An 18,351-nucleotide genomic window follows, 5' to 3' on the forward strand; every position below is an offset into this window, starting at 1 on the left:
GGGACACTGCCCCAGCATTGGTCACAGGGACACTGTCCCTGCACTGGTCACAGGGACACTGCTCCTGCACTGGTCACAGGGACACTGCTCCTGCACTGGTCACGGGGACACTGCCTTGGTCACAGGGACACTGCCCCAGCTGCCAGGCTGGAACCCTCACAGCACTCAGGAGGGCTCTCACCACACGTGTCCCGTTTGAAATCAGCCAGAAACCCCACACACCCAACACTAAGTTTAAAATTAAATGCTCGGTAAATCATCAGAACTCTAAAGAGAAACAAAGACATTTCCTGAAAGGGAGATAGCTCAGCAAAATGAACACTGCCTCTAAATAAGTATTACACTCTATCCAGAGACCCAATTAGCATCTTTACTCATCTCCTGCTCTGAGATGAGATAGCTGAGAGCCTCTTCAGAAACAGCTTTTAAGCCCTGTAATTACCTCCTATACTTACAACGCTAAACGTATTTGAGAGGCAACATTTCTACATAACCAGTAATTACAAGTCACAGGTTCAGATGTCTTTCATGTTCTGCTCTTTAATCTGTACTTTATTTTACTTCTTGCCTGGGAAAATGGATATGTCATCGAACTTCTCTCGTGGCAAGGGAGAAGCCGGCGCTGGGATTTGTGTGAGAGGCACTCCAGGGGCTGTGCTCAGCCTCCCCTGCCCTTGGGATGTGCCTCACTCCCCAGGAGCAGCTCCCTCTCCATCCCAGCTCCACTGAGGCTGCAGGAGTCTCCAAGATGATCCAGCCCAAGCTGTGACCCACGCCCAGCCTGTCCCCAGCCCAGAGCACCGAGTGCCACCTCCAGGGGTGGGGATTCCAGAGACCCCCTCTGCTCCCCTGGAGGTGAATCCCCAGAGCCCTGCATCCCACAGAGCCCCTCTGGTGTCCCTGCTGCCCTGGGGACCTGAGCAAACCCCAGCCCCACGCTCTGACCCCTGCCACGTGCACAGCTGAGGGAAAGGAAGGTTCCAGAGCCCCCAGGAGCCCTGGTGGGACCCCAGGCTCTGGGTGCTGCTGCTTTCAGCTGCTGCTCACTGAGGGGGGTCAGTGGTGGCACCTGTCAGAAACAAGGATGAGCGAGGGAACAGTGGAAGTCTAAAACATGAAGCAAGCAGGAATTAAAAGTATTCTAAATCAATGGACCTTCTTCCTCCTTTTTTTCTCCCCCATCCATAAATGCACGTGGTAATTATACCTTAGAGCAGGGTGACTAATGCCTGCCAAAATATTAGATGACAATTTGGGATGAAAGTTGTTTTGAAGGTATCATTTGCAGTACTCTTGTTATGACTACTGAAAAGAACACTACAGGTTTAATTGCCAAGGACTTTTTTCCTCTGAAGGCAAAACATCCTCAAGAATGTGACATCAGGTTCCATAAATATTTACTTTCACTAGTTCTTAAACGAGATTTTTAAGAGGGCCTGAATGAATATTCATCACTGGGATGCACAACTCCAGCATTGGACACCACAAAGTCAATTCCTCAGGAAAATGAGGCCTCAGCTCCCAGTGACAGATCTGGCCCTATGAACCAGAGCGAGTTCTATGTTAATACTCTTTAAGAACAGATTATTTCCAATGCTTATGAAGGATTTCTCTCAAATTAGAATTAACATACCAGGAACATCTAGAGTCTTAACCTTATTCTGTTTCCCAGGGTGTGAACACACTCAGCAGCTTCCTCAAGTCCTGTTTTAACAATCCAAATGACTTAAAGCACTTCTTCAGCTTCCACCAGTTACTCACATTGCCCGAGTCTTATTCCAGAATTAACCCAGCAGCACTCTGCTACTGAAAACCATTAACATATCAACATCTGACACAGAGAAACCTCAGCCACTGAGCTAAGGAATGCTAAAGAACTCACTGAAGTCATCTAAAATGATGCTAAAACCCCTCAGCTTATCTGAACACTGCCTTTTCAAACAGCTGACATCTGCACACACCAGAGCATCTCTGGGCACTGAACACAAACAGAGCCTTACCTGGTGGCTGGGTCCAACTCTGATCTCACCTTGGGTACTGTTCAGCCTCCTACAATGCAAAGGAGAAACAGCAATGAGAAAGAATTGCAATGAATGGAATTCAGGGTGATACTCTTCTTTGTCATTGCATTTCCAATGCAAACAGAGCAGCAGCAGAAATAACACATGGAAACATGAAAACAAGAGGGGCTGTTACCCTGCTGAGTAACCTGGTCTGTGGACGGTGTCCCCTGGCAGGGGCTGGGACAGTGCCACCCTCCCAGGAAACAAATCCACTCCAAATAGCAGCCAAAAGCCTCCAGAAAACAACGAGAACGTGTCAGAATGTTTTCCCCCAATGCATATTTTAGCAAGACAACCTGACACTGTTTTCTTGTTTTCAGGTTATGCAAGGAAATGACTGAACTAGGAAATCAATTCTCTATTTACAAAGTTATACATTAAATACCAGGTTGCTACAAGGTGTCAGAATTCTCCCCTGCGAGGAGCAAAGGGGAAGCTGACAGCAGAAAACGCTGATGCTCTTCCTCTCCTCCCAGGACTCATTTCAAGGCCGTGCCCATCCCTGCTCATCAGTGCAAGTGAAGTTCCTGGGCAGGGTTTGTGCCCACCCTGGACACTGGGCTGCTTCCAGCTCAGACAGGAGGAACCAAACATCCCCAGCTCCTCCAGCTGCACCTCACTGAATACAGTAAATAACACATCTAGGAACCGAGGCTGAACACCCTGGAGGTGCAAAGCCAAAAGCAAAGTTTGGGATGGGACTTCTGCTCCCAGCGCTTCCTCTGGGTACTCAGTGGGGCTCTCCAACCACTCCTCGTGGAGCAGAAATATTTCTGTGTGTCCTCCCATCACCCAGCCACCATTTCCTGGGAACATTCACACCCCAGGGTGCCCAAAGGGGCTGAGCTGCTGTGCAGGGAGCCCTGGCAGGCTGCTCCACACCCCGTGGATTTGAGAGGGCACAAAGCCCCTGGCTCCTCCAGGACACTCCATCTGCTCCCACATCCCCAGGAATGGGCTTCTAATGGAGAGAAAAATTCTTGCTATGGAAACTAAAATGCGCTGCAGATCTGAAGCTAAATCATATTGGTGAGAGCAATTACAATGAGAATGGAATGGCATCCTGTGTTTATTCCAGGGGAAAGGGAAAAAAGGAGCCAACACTGTATATGAAATGTGGCACAAAAGAAACTGCTGTAACAAAGCAGTATCCATAGCAACAACAACTTAATATTTCAGTCCTCCTCAGCTGCAGTGGATTAAATATAATGACAAGATGTTCCCTTTGAAAAGTAACCTGTTGCCATGGCAACGTTGTGTTCTGCAAAGTAAACAGGGGCTGGTCAGAACGGAGCTGGGAGCCAGAGCTGGAATATCAAGAAGGAGCAGGGCAGGCAGCACAGCCCGAGCCACGGAGCCCACACAGCCCCAGCAGGGCAGGGAGCACATCCAGCCCCGTCCTCCCCCTTCTGCAGCCCTGGGGAGGGGCAGGGCCACAGCCAGAGGCAGCTCAAGGTGGGGACAGCAGGGCCTGAGCACAGCCCGGGGCACAGCTCTCACCTCCCAGCTCTGGGAAGGAGCAGGGAGGGAGGAAGGCTGGCACGGCAGCTCCTGCACAATTCCCAATGCTAAACAAGCTGCACCCTCTCTGTCACCTGCCTGTCTGCCACACCACTGCCCAGCCACCCGAGGCTGGCACAGCTGGCAGCTGTCACGGCCACAGTGCCACCAAGGACTGGGACACGGCCACCAGCACTGCCCCAAAGCACAGCAGAGCAGCTCTGGGGAGAGCTGGGCTCAGGATTCTGCTACAGAATGCCCAGAGCCGGGCAGGACCCAGGGCTGGGGATTCACAGCACAGCTCTCCCGAGGCTGCAGGCAGGGGCAAAAGGCCCCTGGGGATTTGTGCACAGCCTGCCCTGTCCCTGGTGTGAATCCCAGCCAGGGCAGGCCTGTGCCAGGAGCCCGGCAGCCGCTGATGGGAGCCCTCGGGCTGGTGCCCCTGGGGTCAGGGATGGCCTGACAAGCTGGGATCCCAGAAATGCTGCTGCTCCTTCCACCCTTCCCCTTCCCCTGCCAGAGCTGAGCACCAGAGCTGCTCTGCAGAAGCTGCTCGCTGCTCACCTGGCTGGCACAGGCTGAGGGGGGTGGCACTGCTGCAGCACCTCGGGGCGCTCCTCTGCAGCACCTCGGGTGCTCCTCTGCAGCACCTCAGGGTGCTCCTCTGCAGCACCTCGGGGTGCTCCTCTGCAGCCCCTCGGGTGCTCCTCTGCAGCCCCTCGGGTGCTCCTCTGCAGCCCCTCGGGTGCTCCTCTGCAGCCCCTCGGGTGCTCCTCTGCAGCCCCTCGGGGTGCTCCTCTGCAGCCCCTCGGGGTGCTCCTCTGCAGCCCCTCGGGTGTTCCTCTGCAGCACCTCGGGGTGCTCCTCTGCAGCCCCTCGGGTGCTCCTCTGCAGCCCCTCGGGTGCTCCTCTGCAGCCCCTCGGGTGCTCCTCTGCAGCCCCTCGGGTGCTCCTCTGCAGCACCTCGGGGTGCTCCTCTGCAGCCCCTCGGGTGCTCCTCTGCAGCCCGGGCTGCTGTGCCTTGCTGTGGTCATCCTGCCCTCAGTGAGCTCAAACCCCACGGCAATAACTCAGTGCTGCCACCGAGTTTAAAACAACAACCCACAACAAAACCCCAAAGCAGCGCAGAACCCAAGATTACACAGGGACAGCATTCTGTGCTGCCCACGTAACCACCCCGGGCATGGCCACCCCCGGCTCTGCACACTGAGGTGAGCCCTCATTAAATTAGAGGGATGCTTTTTTCAAACCAGCCACTTCCCTCAGCCACAAACCTCCTCCCAACCAGCGTTTCTGACTCCCTGGAGCTCTCCAAGAAGGGTTTTCAAAGCAAACCTGCTAAACCCAGGGCCTGGTGAGACGTGGGCACGTCAGGGACACAAAGCCCGGGTGCAGAAGGAGGTCAGGGCTGTGGAATTGGCACCAGAGGTGGCACCAGGACAGAGATTCCTGTGCTCTCAGCCACCCCGTGTGAGGACAGGTCACTGGCTAAGGAAGTGTCCAAAAACAGCTGGAAAAGGGCATTACTTCTATACAGCCAAAGAGAGGAAAGACACGTCTTAAAGCCAGGATATCGAGGGGTTGGGGCAAAATGTTTGTTTTTAATAAGCAGGAACAATCTGTACAATGAATCCTACGAGATTTGGGGTTACGTTTGAAGCCTGGTGTCAACATCAGTGGCTTTACTGAGTAAAAGCAAGCCCATGTTGGATATATGTGTTCTAGAATAGATTACAAACTGCAGTCATACACTTAGCACTGATTAACCAGCCATTATTAATGGCCACACAATCAGTTACACCCACTGAGAGCGTGGCACAGCAAAGCAACTCCTGCTACTTGTGATTTCTGTAAAGTTAATAGAAACTCCCAAGAAAGAAAAGGGCTTTTTATTTAAAAAATCCTTTAATTCAAATAGTCCAAATACCCAAGATGGAACACCCCTGCTCTTCAGAGGCAGTTCTAAAAACATCTGGCAAGGATCATTTTGTTCCATCTCTAGAGGGACAAAACAGGGGAGAACAGAATTGCTGCACTCCAACTTCAGCAGATTAAAACCCAGTTTATCAGTGCCTGAAAGGGGCTGGCACTGCAGCCAAGAGCATCTGTTTATGGTCACTGTTGGGAGGCAGGATACTGAGCCAAGTGGATCCTTAATTTTAACCCAAAATTATCTTATGCACATCCTGTTCAAGCACTGCACACTTCAAAACACAAAAGGGACAAACCGGTTCAGGCAGCTCAACCTTTAACCAAAAAATACCCACAAGTACCTCAAACCTGAGTTAAATCCCTAAGAGGAACAAGTCCCCATAATTCACCTGTGCCTTAAACCTTCATTCTTTAAGCAAGATTTTAAATTCCATTTTATAGAAACAGTATCCTAATGCTCAGAAAATGTTCTTGCCCCTTGCGTGCTTAAGCCTCATTTAAAACTGTTTTAACTGTGTGTTGTGATAATCAAAAAAAAAAAAAAAAAAAAAAAAAAAAAAAAAAAAAAAAAAAAAAGAAGAAGCAGAAGCAATTTCGTCTTCTGGGTGAAAAATCCAACCTGTATTTTGGGCAGATGAGCTTACAAGGGAAGGTTCTCAGTCCCTGCTCACTGCAAGCAGGAATGCATGAACGTGTCCCAACAGCTGCCCCTGCAGAGCGAGCTGCAGCAGGACTGCAGCCTGCCCTGCACCCTGCTGCTCCTGCAGGGGGAAGCTCTTGCACAACCTCGAGTCAGACAGGAAAAGCTTTTTCAAGATAAAGTTGTTTTTTCATCATCTTTACAGAGGAGGGGGGGAAAAAAAAGCCCACAGAGAGTTGTCAGTGTTGTCCCCTACCCAAAGGGGGGATGGAGCTGACAATGATTCAGCCGAGTTACAGCAGAGGAAGGAGGAGTTCACTCAGGAATGACCTGTGTGGGAATATTCTGCTGGCAGGTGCCATGGAGCACCTCTCTAACACCTGTTTGCCTCCAGATGAGGAAGACACCAGAATTTTGATCGTAAGTTCAAAAAATAACTAGTTACTGGGAACCACTGCATAATGCAAAGGTCTTTATCTGCTTGCATGTGATTTTAATAGCACCAGAATGTTGTTTACAAGCAGCATTTACACTGGGAGTGAATGCATAAATGAATCCAGCATGGACTGATGCTGTTTGCTTGTCCTGTACAGTCCCTGAAATGGCCAGGCAGTGCCCCTGCACTTCCCAGAGCAAATATTCCCTGTTAACCAGCCTGAACCCCCCAGCTCCAGCACAGGGCTCCAGCACAGCAGGGACCTCTCCCACACAGCTCCATCACATCAGGGGCAGTGATCAACCTCTGGGGCTCTGACAACACAAATCTGCAGCTCCCCTGAGCAGCACACACGGGCAGGAGCAAAGCTCGTGTCAGAGGTGATCAGCATGAGGAATGGGAAGCGTGAAAGGAGCTGGAAGGTATCCCTAGTTCCACCATACACCTGGAAAAGAGCTCTAATTAAAACAAATTACATCCTAAGGAATTAGAAGGAAAGGGAGAGAGGTGATCTTACTGATTTATGCCTGGGAAAAAAGCTGAACTGAAGGCAGAACAAAGGGAAGAGACTGTTCTTCATCCAAAGGACAATATTCAAGCACTTCCCATGATGTATCTGCAATTCCTAACAGCTGTTTGGAGTGGAATTAACTCACCAGGCCACCTACCAGCAGTGCCTGAACTGGGAGAATCTGCTGGGCCTCCAGCCAGGCCCAAACCCTCCCAGAGGAGTGAACAAGTGCAGGAGCAGAGCTGCAGCTGAGGGGCAGCTCAGGGCACTGCAGACCCCGCAGCAGCACCAGGACACCTCAGAGCCTGACCCTGCTGCCCCCAGCCCCTCCCTGGGCTCTGTCTCTGGGGCAGGGCTGTGGGGTTTGGGGGTTTCCCTCGTGGGGGGAGCACGAGGTTGGGTTTCTGTTTATGTTGTTTGTTTTTCTTTCCAAACCCGAGTGTGCCCCTCCACACAGACTTGGTCAAGAACTGGCTGCCCAAGCCCTTCTCCTGTGTCTAGACGTGAACATTTCAAATGTTCAGTGTTAAGCTGCCATATCCCTGCACTCCTGCAGAGCCCTGGCAGATTCCCGCACCAGGAGGAATTCAAGGAGCTCCTTTATTAGGAATAAGAATGTGTCCAAAGCTCAGGCCTGTGGAGACTCCTCTCTAAACTATGAGGTGATCCAGCCAGGCTGAAGCCCAGGAGAATTGAGCTCTCAGCAGCAGCAGGACTTTGCTTCAGCCAATGGCAAAAGTGGCCAGGGATCCACATGAAAGTGTTCCTGATTTTTTTTATGCTCTGCAGGTACAAAAGGAAATGGTTACAGGAATGACATCTGGGGTAGGGTACAGACACGGACGTGGCACTGACATGGGCAGAGTTCTGCAGGTTTATTCACCACTCATTCCTCAGCTTCTGACAAGAATCACAGGCTGTGTTGAGTTGGAAGGGACCTTAAAGCCCATCCTGTTCCATGGGCAGGGACACCTCCCCCTGTCCCAGGCTGCCCCAAACCCCAATGTCCAACCTGGCCTCGGGCACTGCCAGGGCCTGCCCACCCTCCCAGGGAAGAATTTCTTCCCAACTTCTCATCCAAATCTCTGCTCTGTGAGGCTGAAGCTGCTCCCCCTTGTCTGTCGCTCTGTGCCCACGTGAGAAGTCGCTGTCCCTCCAAGCCCCCGTGCCACAGCCCTGCCAGGTGAGTGACAGCGTGAGCAGGGCAGAGGTGTCACAGTGAGCAGCACACGCAGCCCTGGGCCCTTCCCACCCAAACACTGCCCAGCTCCAAAGGAGCTGCCCTGAGCCCAGGGGAGAGGGCAGCTCTGCAGGGCACAGGGACAGACCCCTGGGACTGAGAACACAACAGCCAGCCCCCCTCACACCCACTGACACCTGGCAGTGACACTGCTGCCTGTCCCACGGGGACCCCAGAGCACAAGCCCTGCACTTTATCCCATCCCAGCAGCCTGAGGAGTGCCTGCACAGCTGCTCCCCGGCACAGGGCAGCAGTGCTGCAATTCAGGAGCACCAGCATCACCTGCATGGCACTGACAGGCCAGCACAGCCACAGTAGCTCCTGACAAAGTGTCAGTGAGATCAGTGCCCTCCATCAGCACAGAACCACCCATCCCGGGGCAGGCACTGCCTCCATCCCGGGCCAGACACTGCCTCCATCCCGGGCCAGACACTGCCTCCATCCCGGGCCAGACACTGCCTCCATCCCGGGCCAGGCACTGCCTCCATCCCGGGCCAGACACTGCCTCCATCCCGGGCCAGGCACTGCCTCCATCCCGGGGCAGACACTGCCTCCATCCCGGGGCAGGCACTGCCTCCATCCCGGGGCAGACACTGCCTCCATCCCGGGGCAGGCAGGGGCTGCGCTGTGCCCCTCCTGTCACACACGCAGACAGGCCCAGCATGGCCGTGTCCCTGTCCCCGCAGCTGTGCTGGAATGCCCGATCCCGCAGGGCAGCCGGGGCAGTGCCGTGCCCGTGCCCAGGCAGAGCCCCGGGCAGAGCCCCGCTGCCCCGGGCTGGCAGCGCTCTCAGGACGTGCAGCCCCAGGACAGGAGCTCGGGAAGGCTCCGGGGTGCCGGGGCCAGCCCAGCCCGCGCTGCCGGGCCCGGGGCGCGCAGCCTACCTGCGGGGGCTGAAGGGATCGTCCATGGCTGCGCCGGGCCGGGCCGGATCGCCGAGCCCTCAGCTCCCGGCCCGAACTCTGCCTTTTCCACTCCACCAACTCAAAATGGAGGCACATGCGGGCTGCGAGCCCTCGCCGAGCCTGCACTGAGCTTGTGCTGTGACCTAAGCCCGCACGCAGAACGCAGAAACTTCGCCCTCGGACCGGCGGCACTGAGCATGTGCTGTGACCCTCCCTCCGCCTTCCTCCTCCTCCTCCTCCTCCTCCTCCTCCTCCGGAACGGCGCCCGCGCTCCGCGCTGCGGAACGCCCGGGGACCCGGGAAACGCACGGGTACAGCCGGGATCCACCGGGAAACACGGGGATACAGACGAGATCCGGGAATAAATAAATAAATACAGCCGGGGATCCACCGGGAAATACATAAATACAGCCGGGATCCACCGGGAAACACACAAATACAGCCAGGGATCCACTAATGAATAAATAAATATAGCCAGGGATCCACCGGGAAATACACGGATACAGCCGGGGATCCGCGAATAAATAAATAAATAAATAAATGCAGCCAGGGATCCACAAGCAAATAAATACAGCTGTGATCCACTAATAAATAAATACAGCCAGGGACCTGCAAATACATAAATAAATACAGCCGGGGATCCACTAACAAATAAATACAGCCGGGATCCACTAATAAATAAATACAGTCGGGGATCCACTAATAAATAAATACAGTCAGGGATCCGCTAATACAGCAATCAACCCCAGCCAGGGCTCCACAAATGCAGCCGGGAGCAGCCGAGCTCCCCTCGGCCTCGGGAGGGGATGGAGGGATGAGGAAGGGATGAAGGAGGGATGAAGGAGGGATGAAGGAGGGATGAGGGAGGGATGGAGGGATGGAGGAGGGACGGAGGGATGGAGGAGGGATGGAGGGATCGCAGTTTGTGTGCTGGAACGCAGAGCAGGAAGCTCGGGAGGCACAGAACCTCCCCTTCCCCAGGTGGTGCTGCAGCGTTGGGAGCATTTAAGGAACCTGGTTCTCCCAGGAGCAGGAGTGAACACAGCCCGGGAGCCCGGCTTGATTCTTCCAGCTGAATTTCCTGCCCCAGCCACACCTCTGAGCCCTCTGCTCACCGGGGTCATCCCACACACTCTCAGGTACCCATTTACCTGAGGGCAGCATCCCCTCCCCTCCGGCACACACGGCTTTAACTGGGATACATCCCTCTATGTTCCAGCTTCTGGGATGCCTCAGTCTACCATGAGCTAAAGAAGGATGAAAAGTTCCCCAAATTGTGTTTTGAAAGACAGAGCAAAACAGATCAGGCCCCAGAGCAACCCCTCATTTTCTTGTACAACAACCCAGTGAGGAATTCTCATTGTAGCAGAGGTGGATACACAATTTCCTTATTCTCCGTTACCTCCCACACCCTGCTTGGGAACCTTCACAAGAGCCCGGCCCCTCCAATGAGCGTGCCAGAACAACTGAAATACTCAGAAAATTGAGTGTTTCAGCTCCTGTGGCCCTGCTGAAAGGATCTAAAGCCATTCCCTGGGACACAGGACACTCCAATACTCACTCAGCTCACAACACCCCCCAGCAAGAACGCTCCAGAAGATTAAAAGCCAAGGAAAAGCAAACGTTGTACAAGCACAACACAGACAAATGATCCCCAAAACATCCAGTCTGAAATTCACCCAGGCCGCCAATGTTTGACATTATTTATTTTTACAACACCAAACAATGCTGGGGAGGAGGAATTTGGATCCATGAAACTCTTTGTAGAACAATACCTGGTTATTTCTCATTCCAAGCAAAAATTGAGCAGCTTTTTTAAATCTATGTATATTTAGAGATGTCAGTGTCAGAGAAAACATTATAATATCTTACTAATTAATATTAATTATTATTGACCAACCCCAGAGCAGAGAAATGGCCAGCACCAGGGCCAGGGAGGATGTTCCCCAAGGTAAACCAAGAATCACAAGTTCCAAACAGCACAGAAAGGACATAACAATCTTTCCTTGAGCTCTGTGCCCTCCAACAACAGAAGGGGCTTGTCCACATCCCCCCAGTGCTGGGGATGGTTTTGCAGTCTGGGTTTTTTCCCAGTTATTTTGCAAATACAAACACACAAAAATAGCCTCATATAAAACAACATTAAGACATATAAACACACTAAAATAATTCCCACCACGCTGAGCTGCATCTGACAGTCCTGCCAAGGTTTCTGAGCATCTTGTGCAGAGCCCAGAGTCCCTCAGACAGAAACCCCCTCTGCACACAGAGCCCAGCTCAGGGTGTTTGGATCCCACCCCACATTCCCACAGCACTCAGAACCTTCTCCTACACAACCACGAGGGTTTCTCACCCTCCCACGTGAAACAAAACTCTCCCTTAGGAAAGTGGAAGATAAAAGTGACAAAGCCCCAGCAGCCTGCACTGTGCCTTGCACCACTTTCACTTCCCCAAGCAGAGGAAATCCGGCAGCAGAAACTCCCAGCGCCTACATCAGCAAACACTCAGAAATTACCCCACCACCGCCCCGAGCTCCCCTCTCTCAACCTCCCCCACCCCAGGACAAAATACAGGCTTGAAGAGCTGGAATTAGATTAAAAAAACTGCAACCAAATGAAGAAAAACCGAGCTGGCCAGCCTGAGTAATTAGCTGATCACTAAGTGCTCTGCTTTGTCATTTCATTGATCCTTTCAGGCTCAGTCATTCCCTAATAGCTGGAAGAATTAACAGCTACTTCTGCCCAGAAAATGGGTTTAAAACCCCACTGACAGCCACAAAAAATGCAATTTCACAGGAGAAACCATCCCCTGGCCGCCACTGGAAACTCTCCAACTGGAATGCACTGCAGCACAGGGACCGGCACAGGGGACAGCACAGGGACCAGCACAGGGGACAGCACAGGGGACAGCACAGGGGACAGCGAGGTGCTGGATACCACAGAGGGCACCATGGATCCTCACCAATGCCTGGCCTGGGTGGGCTGCCCCAAAGAAAACCCACCAGTGATCTTCCAGAAGCATTTTAACAGCTGGTGTTTGAATTTGGGACATCCCCAGGGCTCAGTAAAATCATCATCATCATGATAATAATAATAATAATGATAATAATATACACCTTCCTAACTGCAGTTAATGGCTGGCAATGCCCTGAAGCACAAAGATTCAGATCTGCATTAGTAAATCTACCACGGAACAATTCAAATATTTATTGTTTATATGCTTGTCTACCCCCCACTTCAAACGAGACTTTTCTCCAGGGTATCTCTGGAAGTCAAGGTCCACAGCTAATTATTCTTTCAGTGCAGAACAATCCCCTTGCAGTGGGGACAGACCTGGGCCAAAGTATTCATCTCTCACTGGAGTGCCCGTGGAAATATCCTCCCTAAACAGCAAACTCCTCGAGGCTGGCACTTGTGAGGCATTTTCTGAGCTAGAAAATCCCATAAATGGAGAAAGTGCCGTGTTTGGACCAGAAAATAACAAAGCTGCAGCCTGGAGTGAGCTTTGCACACAGAGCTGACCCAGGCTGGCTGAACAAACCCCGGGCAGACTGAAGACATGCTGCACACACCTTCCTCAAATATGAACTGAATCCCAAATAAAGTTCTTTCTGTCCCTCTCAGTTGTTCTAGGCCAGCAAAGCACAAACCAGGCATTCCTGATATGGGACCCTGGATGATTATTTACACAGGAAAGTGGAATTTCCACACTTAAAAGCTTTCAATTTGATTTCTTAGAAGTGTCTAAATTTCAGCTTTGCTGAGCAGAATGTGCCAGTGATTTTTAGAAGTATTTTCAGGGTGTACATTCAGCCAACAAGACAGCCAAGAATCCCTGCTGAAGTCTGCAAGCCTTAACAAACTTCCACATTTCCAAGAAGCTCTTTAGAAGCAGCACATTATTTACCCAGAGATGCACCTGGATATCAGAACTCGCTGCACAGTTTTATTTTCTACTCTTATTTTTCCTCTGAATAAACACACTCAGAAAGATGCAGCTTTTCCCCTGCATCCCTTCCACCCCAGCCTCCTACCAGCTGGATTTTAACCTTTCCTCCCTTGAGTAATTTTCACAAAATTAAGCTTGGAAAAGACTTTCAGGATCATCAAGTCCAGCCTTTGAGTGAACACCAGCTCAGGTCATGGTGAAGTGGAGTTTAAAAGCCATTTTCACTTACCTTGTCTCTGGATTATAGCCCAGGATGTAGAAAAATGAATCCACTCGTGCCTTGAACTCTCTAGCAGCAAATATGTCAGAGAAATGGGAGATGTTGCACTTCCCTCTGAAAGAAAGGGGAGAAAATGGCATTAGAATTCTAGCTTGAGTAACAGCTACTTTAATTAAGTGCCAGTGCAATCTGGGTAGAAGCCACAGGCATCCTGCTCTCATAAATGTCCAAAACATCATAAATACAAGGCTGCTTGAACAAAAATCCATGTGGGTCCTTCCCACGGTGGAAAGGGAAGGAAATGCAGCTACAGTGGCTCAGATGGTGCTCCACAAACATTCATTAATTCTCCCTCAGCCAGCACAGTCCTGAGGAGCCCAAATTTCATCAGCCCAAAAAACAATAGCTCAAAATGCAATTCTGAGAATCTCTAATTTGCAAAGCTTTTACAATCCTGTTACAGTTACATCTTCCAAAATTCTGCTATCCACATTGTTGAAGTCAGCTTTCTATTTAGGAATCTAAATAAAACTTCAGTTTAATAAAAGCTCCAAATAAAAAGCAAAGCTATGGTGCTTTTAGCAAGCGTGCAATCCAAATTCCAAGCAGACAGAAGTTTCTTCCTTTTATTTTCACACCTGAGAGAGTAAAATACACAAAGACTTATTACAGAAAATGAGAAAAAAATAGACCTGAGGATTTATTAGCTTGCTCTACCCCAGATTGCTAATAATTTTTTTAATACAACTTGCTGATGAAGTCATTATCCTTGAGAAGAGCATTAGGACTGGCTGTAAGAAGCTGCCCCTCGTTTCCTGGAGGGTTTGTGGGGCTCTGTCAGCCACAGCCCAGATCCTGCCCCTGAGTGAACCAGGCAGAGGAACGGGCCAGGCAGGCAGGGCTGGGCCTTTTATCCAAACCTGACTCAGAGCAAGGAACACAAACATTTCTCTTTTTCAGCCTGTCAGGCTCTGAGGTCTCATCTCTCCTCACTGCTGTCTCCTGAGCAGTGATCCCTGTTACACACAGGCTGCTCAGGGGCTCACTGCGCACTGCTCAGGCCTGCCAGGCCTGATTAAAATGGAATAAAGAGTGCTGCAGCCAGCAGCACAGCCACAGAATCACTGTGCTCCTGCAGTGATCCTGCTGGGCAGCCTGGGCACGGAGATGCAGAGCTGGAGGGATGAGAGGGATGAGATCTGCCCCCGGAGAACTCAGGAAAACTCAGGAAAGGCACCCTGGACGAGGCTGGGATGCTCAGGGTGCTCCCCTTCCTCATCCTTCCAGGGTAAAGCACTTCCAAAAAGGGGAAAGCACTTCCAAAAAGGGGAAAGCACTTCCAAAAAGGGTAAAGCACTTCCAAAAAGGGTAAAGCACTTCCAAAAAGGGTAAAGCACTTCCAAAAAGGGGAAAGCACTTCCAAAAAGGGTAAAGCACTTCCAAAAAGGGGAAAGCACTTCCAAAAAGGGTAAAGCACTTCCAAAAAGGGTAAAGCACTTCCAAAAAGGGTAAAGCACTTCCAAAAAGGGGAAAGCACTTCCAAAAAGGGTAAAGCACTTCCAAAAAGGGGAAAGCACTTCCAAAATTGGTAAAGCACTTCTAGAAGGTTCTCAGAGCCCTGCCCTGGACCAGGAGCTCTCACTAGACTGCTGGAGCAGGATGGGGGTGAGTAAAGTCTTGGAGGGTGAATAAAGTCGGGGCTGTTTTGGGACAGAATCCCCCCTGGGAGTGGAGGCAGCTGCAGAGCTGCCCCCGTGCCTGCCCAGCTCCCAGCCCAAGCCCAGGTCCTGGCAGAGCCAAAGCAGCCCTGGACACTGCCCAGGTCCTGGCAGGGTGTAAAGACCCAGCAGCAAGGTCTGTGAGAGGCCCCACACTGCGGGCCAGGCTTGCTCACTAGCACTGCTTTTCTCCCTGGAGGCTGATGCTGCTTTCCAGGTTTAGTCATTTAGAGAGGCAGAAAATGAGCAGGGGGATTTGTTTTGATATTTCACATTAAATTCACATTTTAGAAGTATTCTGGGGAAGGAGGTTTAGCTTCCTTCCAATAATTCACCTGCCAGCTAATAAGCATTTTCCAGTTCAGCTGCATTTGTCTGTGGATGGCAGCAGCACGTCCTGCTCACAGCACTCCAGACCAGGAGCTCTGCTTTTCACCACCAAGATTGACCAGAGAGGCAAAAAGCACATCACCCTTATTACACACTTCCACAGAGATCTACAACTACCCTCCAGTTCAGCTTTTCCACTGGTTAGAGCAGAACATTGGGAGTTACAATCACTGGTTTTATTCTCCAGTTTGTCACCAATTCATTGTGTGTCCAGGGCCATTTGTTTGCAGAGGGCAGAGAAATAATTCCGTATTACAATAAATTAGAATTTCATGTTAACCTTTCATGCATCACAACACACTCTGCCTCCCCCGTGTTCTCTGCAAGAACACCATGTGCAATTACCCTTCTGCTCATCTCGCACACTCAGAGGTTATTTTTCAAGTTTGTTTGGCACACACGAATATTCCATTTTTATCTTTCCGTTTCTATCTTTTCTTTAAAAGGAAAGAAAAGAACTGAAAGGATGCAGAAGGGGAGTTAAAACAGTCCCAGGGAAAACTCAGACACAGAGCTGAGTTGTTCAGTGTTGGAGCAGATTTCCAGCCTGGCCCCACCAGGACAGCCAAGCTCCTGATTTAACACTGGAAGGGACTCTGGAATTCCAGGGGCTCCAGCACACTGCTGGAATGCTCTGGTTTATAAGAAAGGTTTCAAAATCAAAGGTTTCCCCCCTGCCAGAACAGAAGCCAGTTTGTCTTGAAGTAAGTGGCTTCAGCAAAAAGTGACTCTGAACAAAAAAATGTCTCCAGATGGCTGTGGTGAAACACCATCTGAGCACCATTATCAGGGAGATTATTCAATTTGCATCTCGACAATATCCATGCATGTTTGGCATGCTGAAAATCAGCTGACAAATAACGCTTGTGCTGGGATCTGGTAACATCTGAAGGGAGGGGGTCTCCCTCAGCCCTGCCAGGCTGGGCAGCTCAGGCAAAGGCCTGGAGGTGGCAGAACAGCAGCCCCAGGGCAGGGCAGAGGGCTGGGCACACACCTGGGCCGCAGGGCACACACCTGGGCCTCAGGGCAGGGCAGAGGGCAGGGCACACACCTGGACTGCAGGGCAGGGCACACACCTGGCCCCCAGGGCACACACCTGGGCAGCAGGGCACACACCTGGACTGCAGGGCAGGGCACACACCTGGACTGCAGGGCACACACCTGGGCCTCAGGGCAGGGCAGAGGGCAGGGCACACACCTGGGCCCCAGGGCACACACCTGGGCCTCAGGGCAGGGCAGAGGGCAGGGCACACACCTGGGCCCCAGGGCACACACCTGGGCCTCAGGGCAGGGCAGAGGGCAGGGCACACACCTGGACTGCAGGGCACACACCTGGACTGCAGGGCACACACCTGAGCCTCAGGGCAGGGCACACACCTGGGCCCCAGGGCGCACACCTGGGACTCAGGGCACACACCTGGACTGCAGGGCACACACCTGGGCCTCAGGGCACACACCTGGGCCCCAGGGCAGGGCACACACCTGGGCAGCAGGGCACACACCTGGGCCTCAGGGCAGGGCACACACCTGGGCCCCAGGGCAGGGCACACACCTGGGCAGCAGGGCACACACCTGGGCCCCAGGGCACACACCTGGGCCCCAGGGCAGGGCACACACCTGGGCAGCAGGGCACACACCTGGGCCCCAGGGCAGGGCACACACCTGGGCAGCAGGGCACACACCTGGGCCCCAGGGCACACACCTGGGCCCCAGGGCAGGGCACACACCTGGGCAGCAGGGCACACACCTGGGCCCCAGGGCAGGGCACATACCTAGGCCCCGGGGCACACACCTGGGCCCCAGGGCAGGGCACACACCTGGGCCCCAGGGCAGGGCACACACCTGGGCCCCAGGGCAGGGCACACACCTGGGCCCCAGGGCAGGGCACACACCTGGGCAGCAGGGCAGGGCACACAGCTGGGCCGTTCCCCCCTGGGCAGGCAGGTTCTCCTCAGCTCTGCGCTGAGCTGTGACCATGGAGGGCACTCAGAGAAAGCCCTGAATGCAACCAAACCAGGGAGAGCCAGGGCTGCAGGAGGTGCCACTGCCCCCAGGGGAATCAGGCTCTGAGGGAAGGGCGGTGCTGCTGCAGGAACCAGCAAGGACCTGAACTGGCAGCACTGGGAAACAACAACAACTGAGCACCACGGCCTGACTGCGATGGAGAGGGGACTGCAGCACTGCAGCACTGCAGCTGGGCCACAGCAGAGAACAATGCATCCCTGCAGGGAGGGGACACAGCTGGGCTGGCTGCGAGTGACCCCAGACACCTCTGTCCCCCCAGGCTGCCCCCCCAGCCCCAGGAACCGCTGTCCCACCCAGGCTGTCCCCCCAGCCCCAGGCTGTCCCCCAGGCTGTCCCTCAGCCCCAGGCTGTCCCCCAGGATATCCCCCAGGCTGTCCCCCAGCCCCAGGCTGTCCCCTAGACTGTCCCCCCAGCCCCAGGCTGTCCCCCAGGCTGTCCCCCAGCCCCAGGCTGTCCCCCAGGCTGTCCCCCAGCCCCAGGCTGTCCCCCAGGATGTCCCCAGCTCTGACCTGAGGGCAGCAGCGTGGTACGTGTCCACGTAGTCGGAGATGAAGAGCTCGCGGTTCTTGATCACCGGGTCTGTGATCACCAGCTCCCGGCCCGAATCTGCAGGGGAGAGCACCAACACAGCCCTGACACAGCAGCCGGGCCAGCAGCGCCCCTGGGCAGTGCCCCTGGCAGGGGAGAGCACCAACACAGCCCTGGCAGTGCCCCTGGCAGGGGAGAGCACCAACACAGCCCTGGCAGTGCCCCTGGGCAGTGCCCCTGGAGCTCACAGCCCCAGGGTGCTCCTCAGAGGCACACTCGAGGTGACAAACAGCTG

General features: G+C 53.0%; 1 protein-coding gene across 7 annotated transcripts in view; it reads right to left on the minus strand.

The window, feature by feature from the left end:
• The window catches only part of RERE (arginine-glutamic acid dipeptide repeats), a 173,832-nt gene that overhangs the window by 67,180 nt on the left and 88,301 nt on the right, over window positions 1-18,351 (minus strand). For 6 of the 7 annotated variants that reach the window (XM_063417493.1, XM_063417492.1, XM_063417488.1 and 3 more), the window contains exons 5-7: window positions 18,038-18,134; window positions 13,405-13,509; window positions 2,001-2,049 (exon numbers count right to left, since the gene is read on the minus strand). In XM_063417493.1, coding sequence (XP_063273563.1) covers window positions 2,001-2,049; window positions 13,405-13,509; window positions 18,038-18,134 — 251 coding nt within the window. Of the gene's footprint in view, window positions 1-2,000; window positions 2,050-9,206; window positions 9,402-13,404; window positions 13,510-18,037; window positions 18,135-18,351 lie in introns of those variants that run through there. The other variant, XM_063417495.1, reaches the window with a different exon arrangement.

Source organism: Prinia subflava, chromosome 21 (assembly GCF_021018805.1).
Source record: "Prinia subflava isolate CZ2003 ecotype Zambia chromosome 21, Cam_Psub_1.2, whole genome shotgun sequence".
Taxonomy (NCBI): domain Eukaryota; kingdom Metazoa; phylum Chordata; class Aves; order Passeriformes; family Cisticolidae; genus Prinia; species Prinia subflava.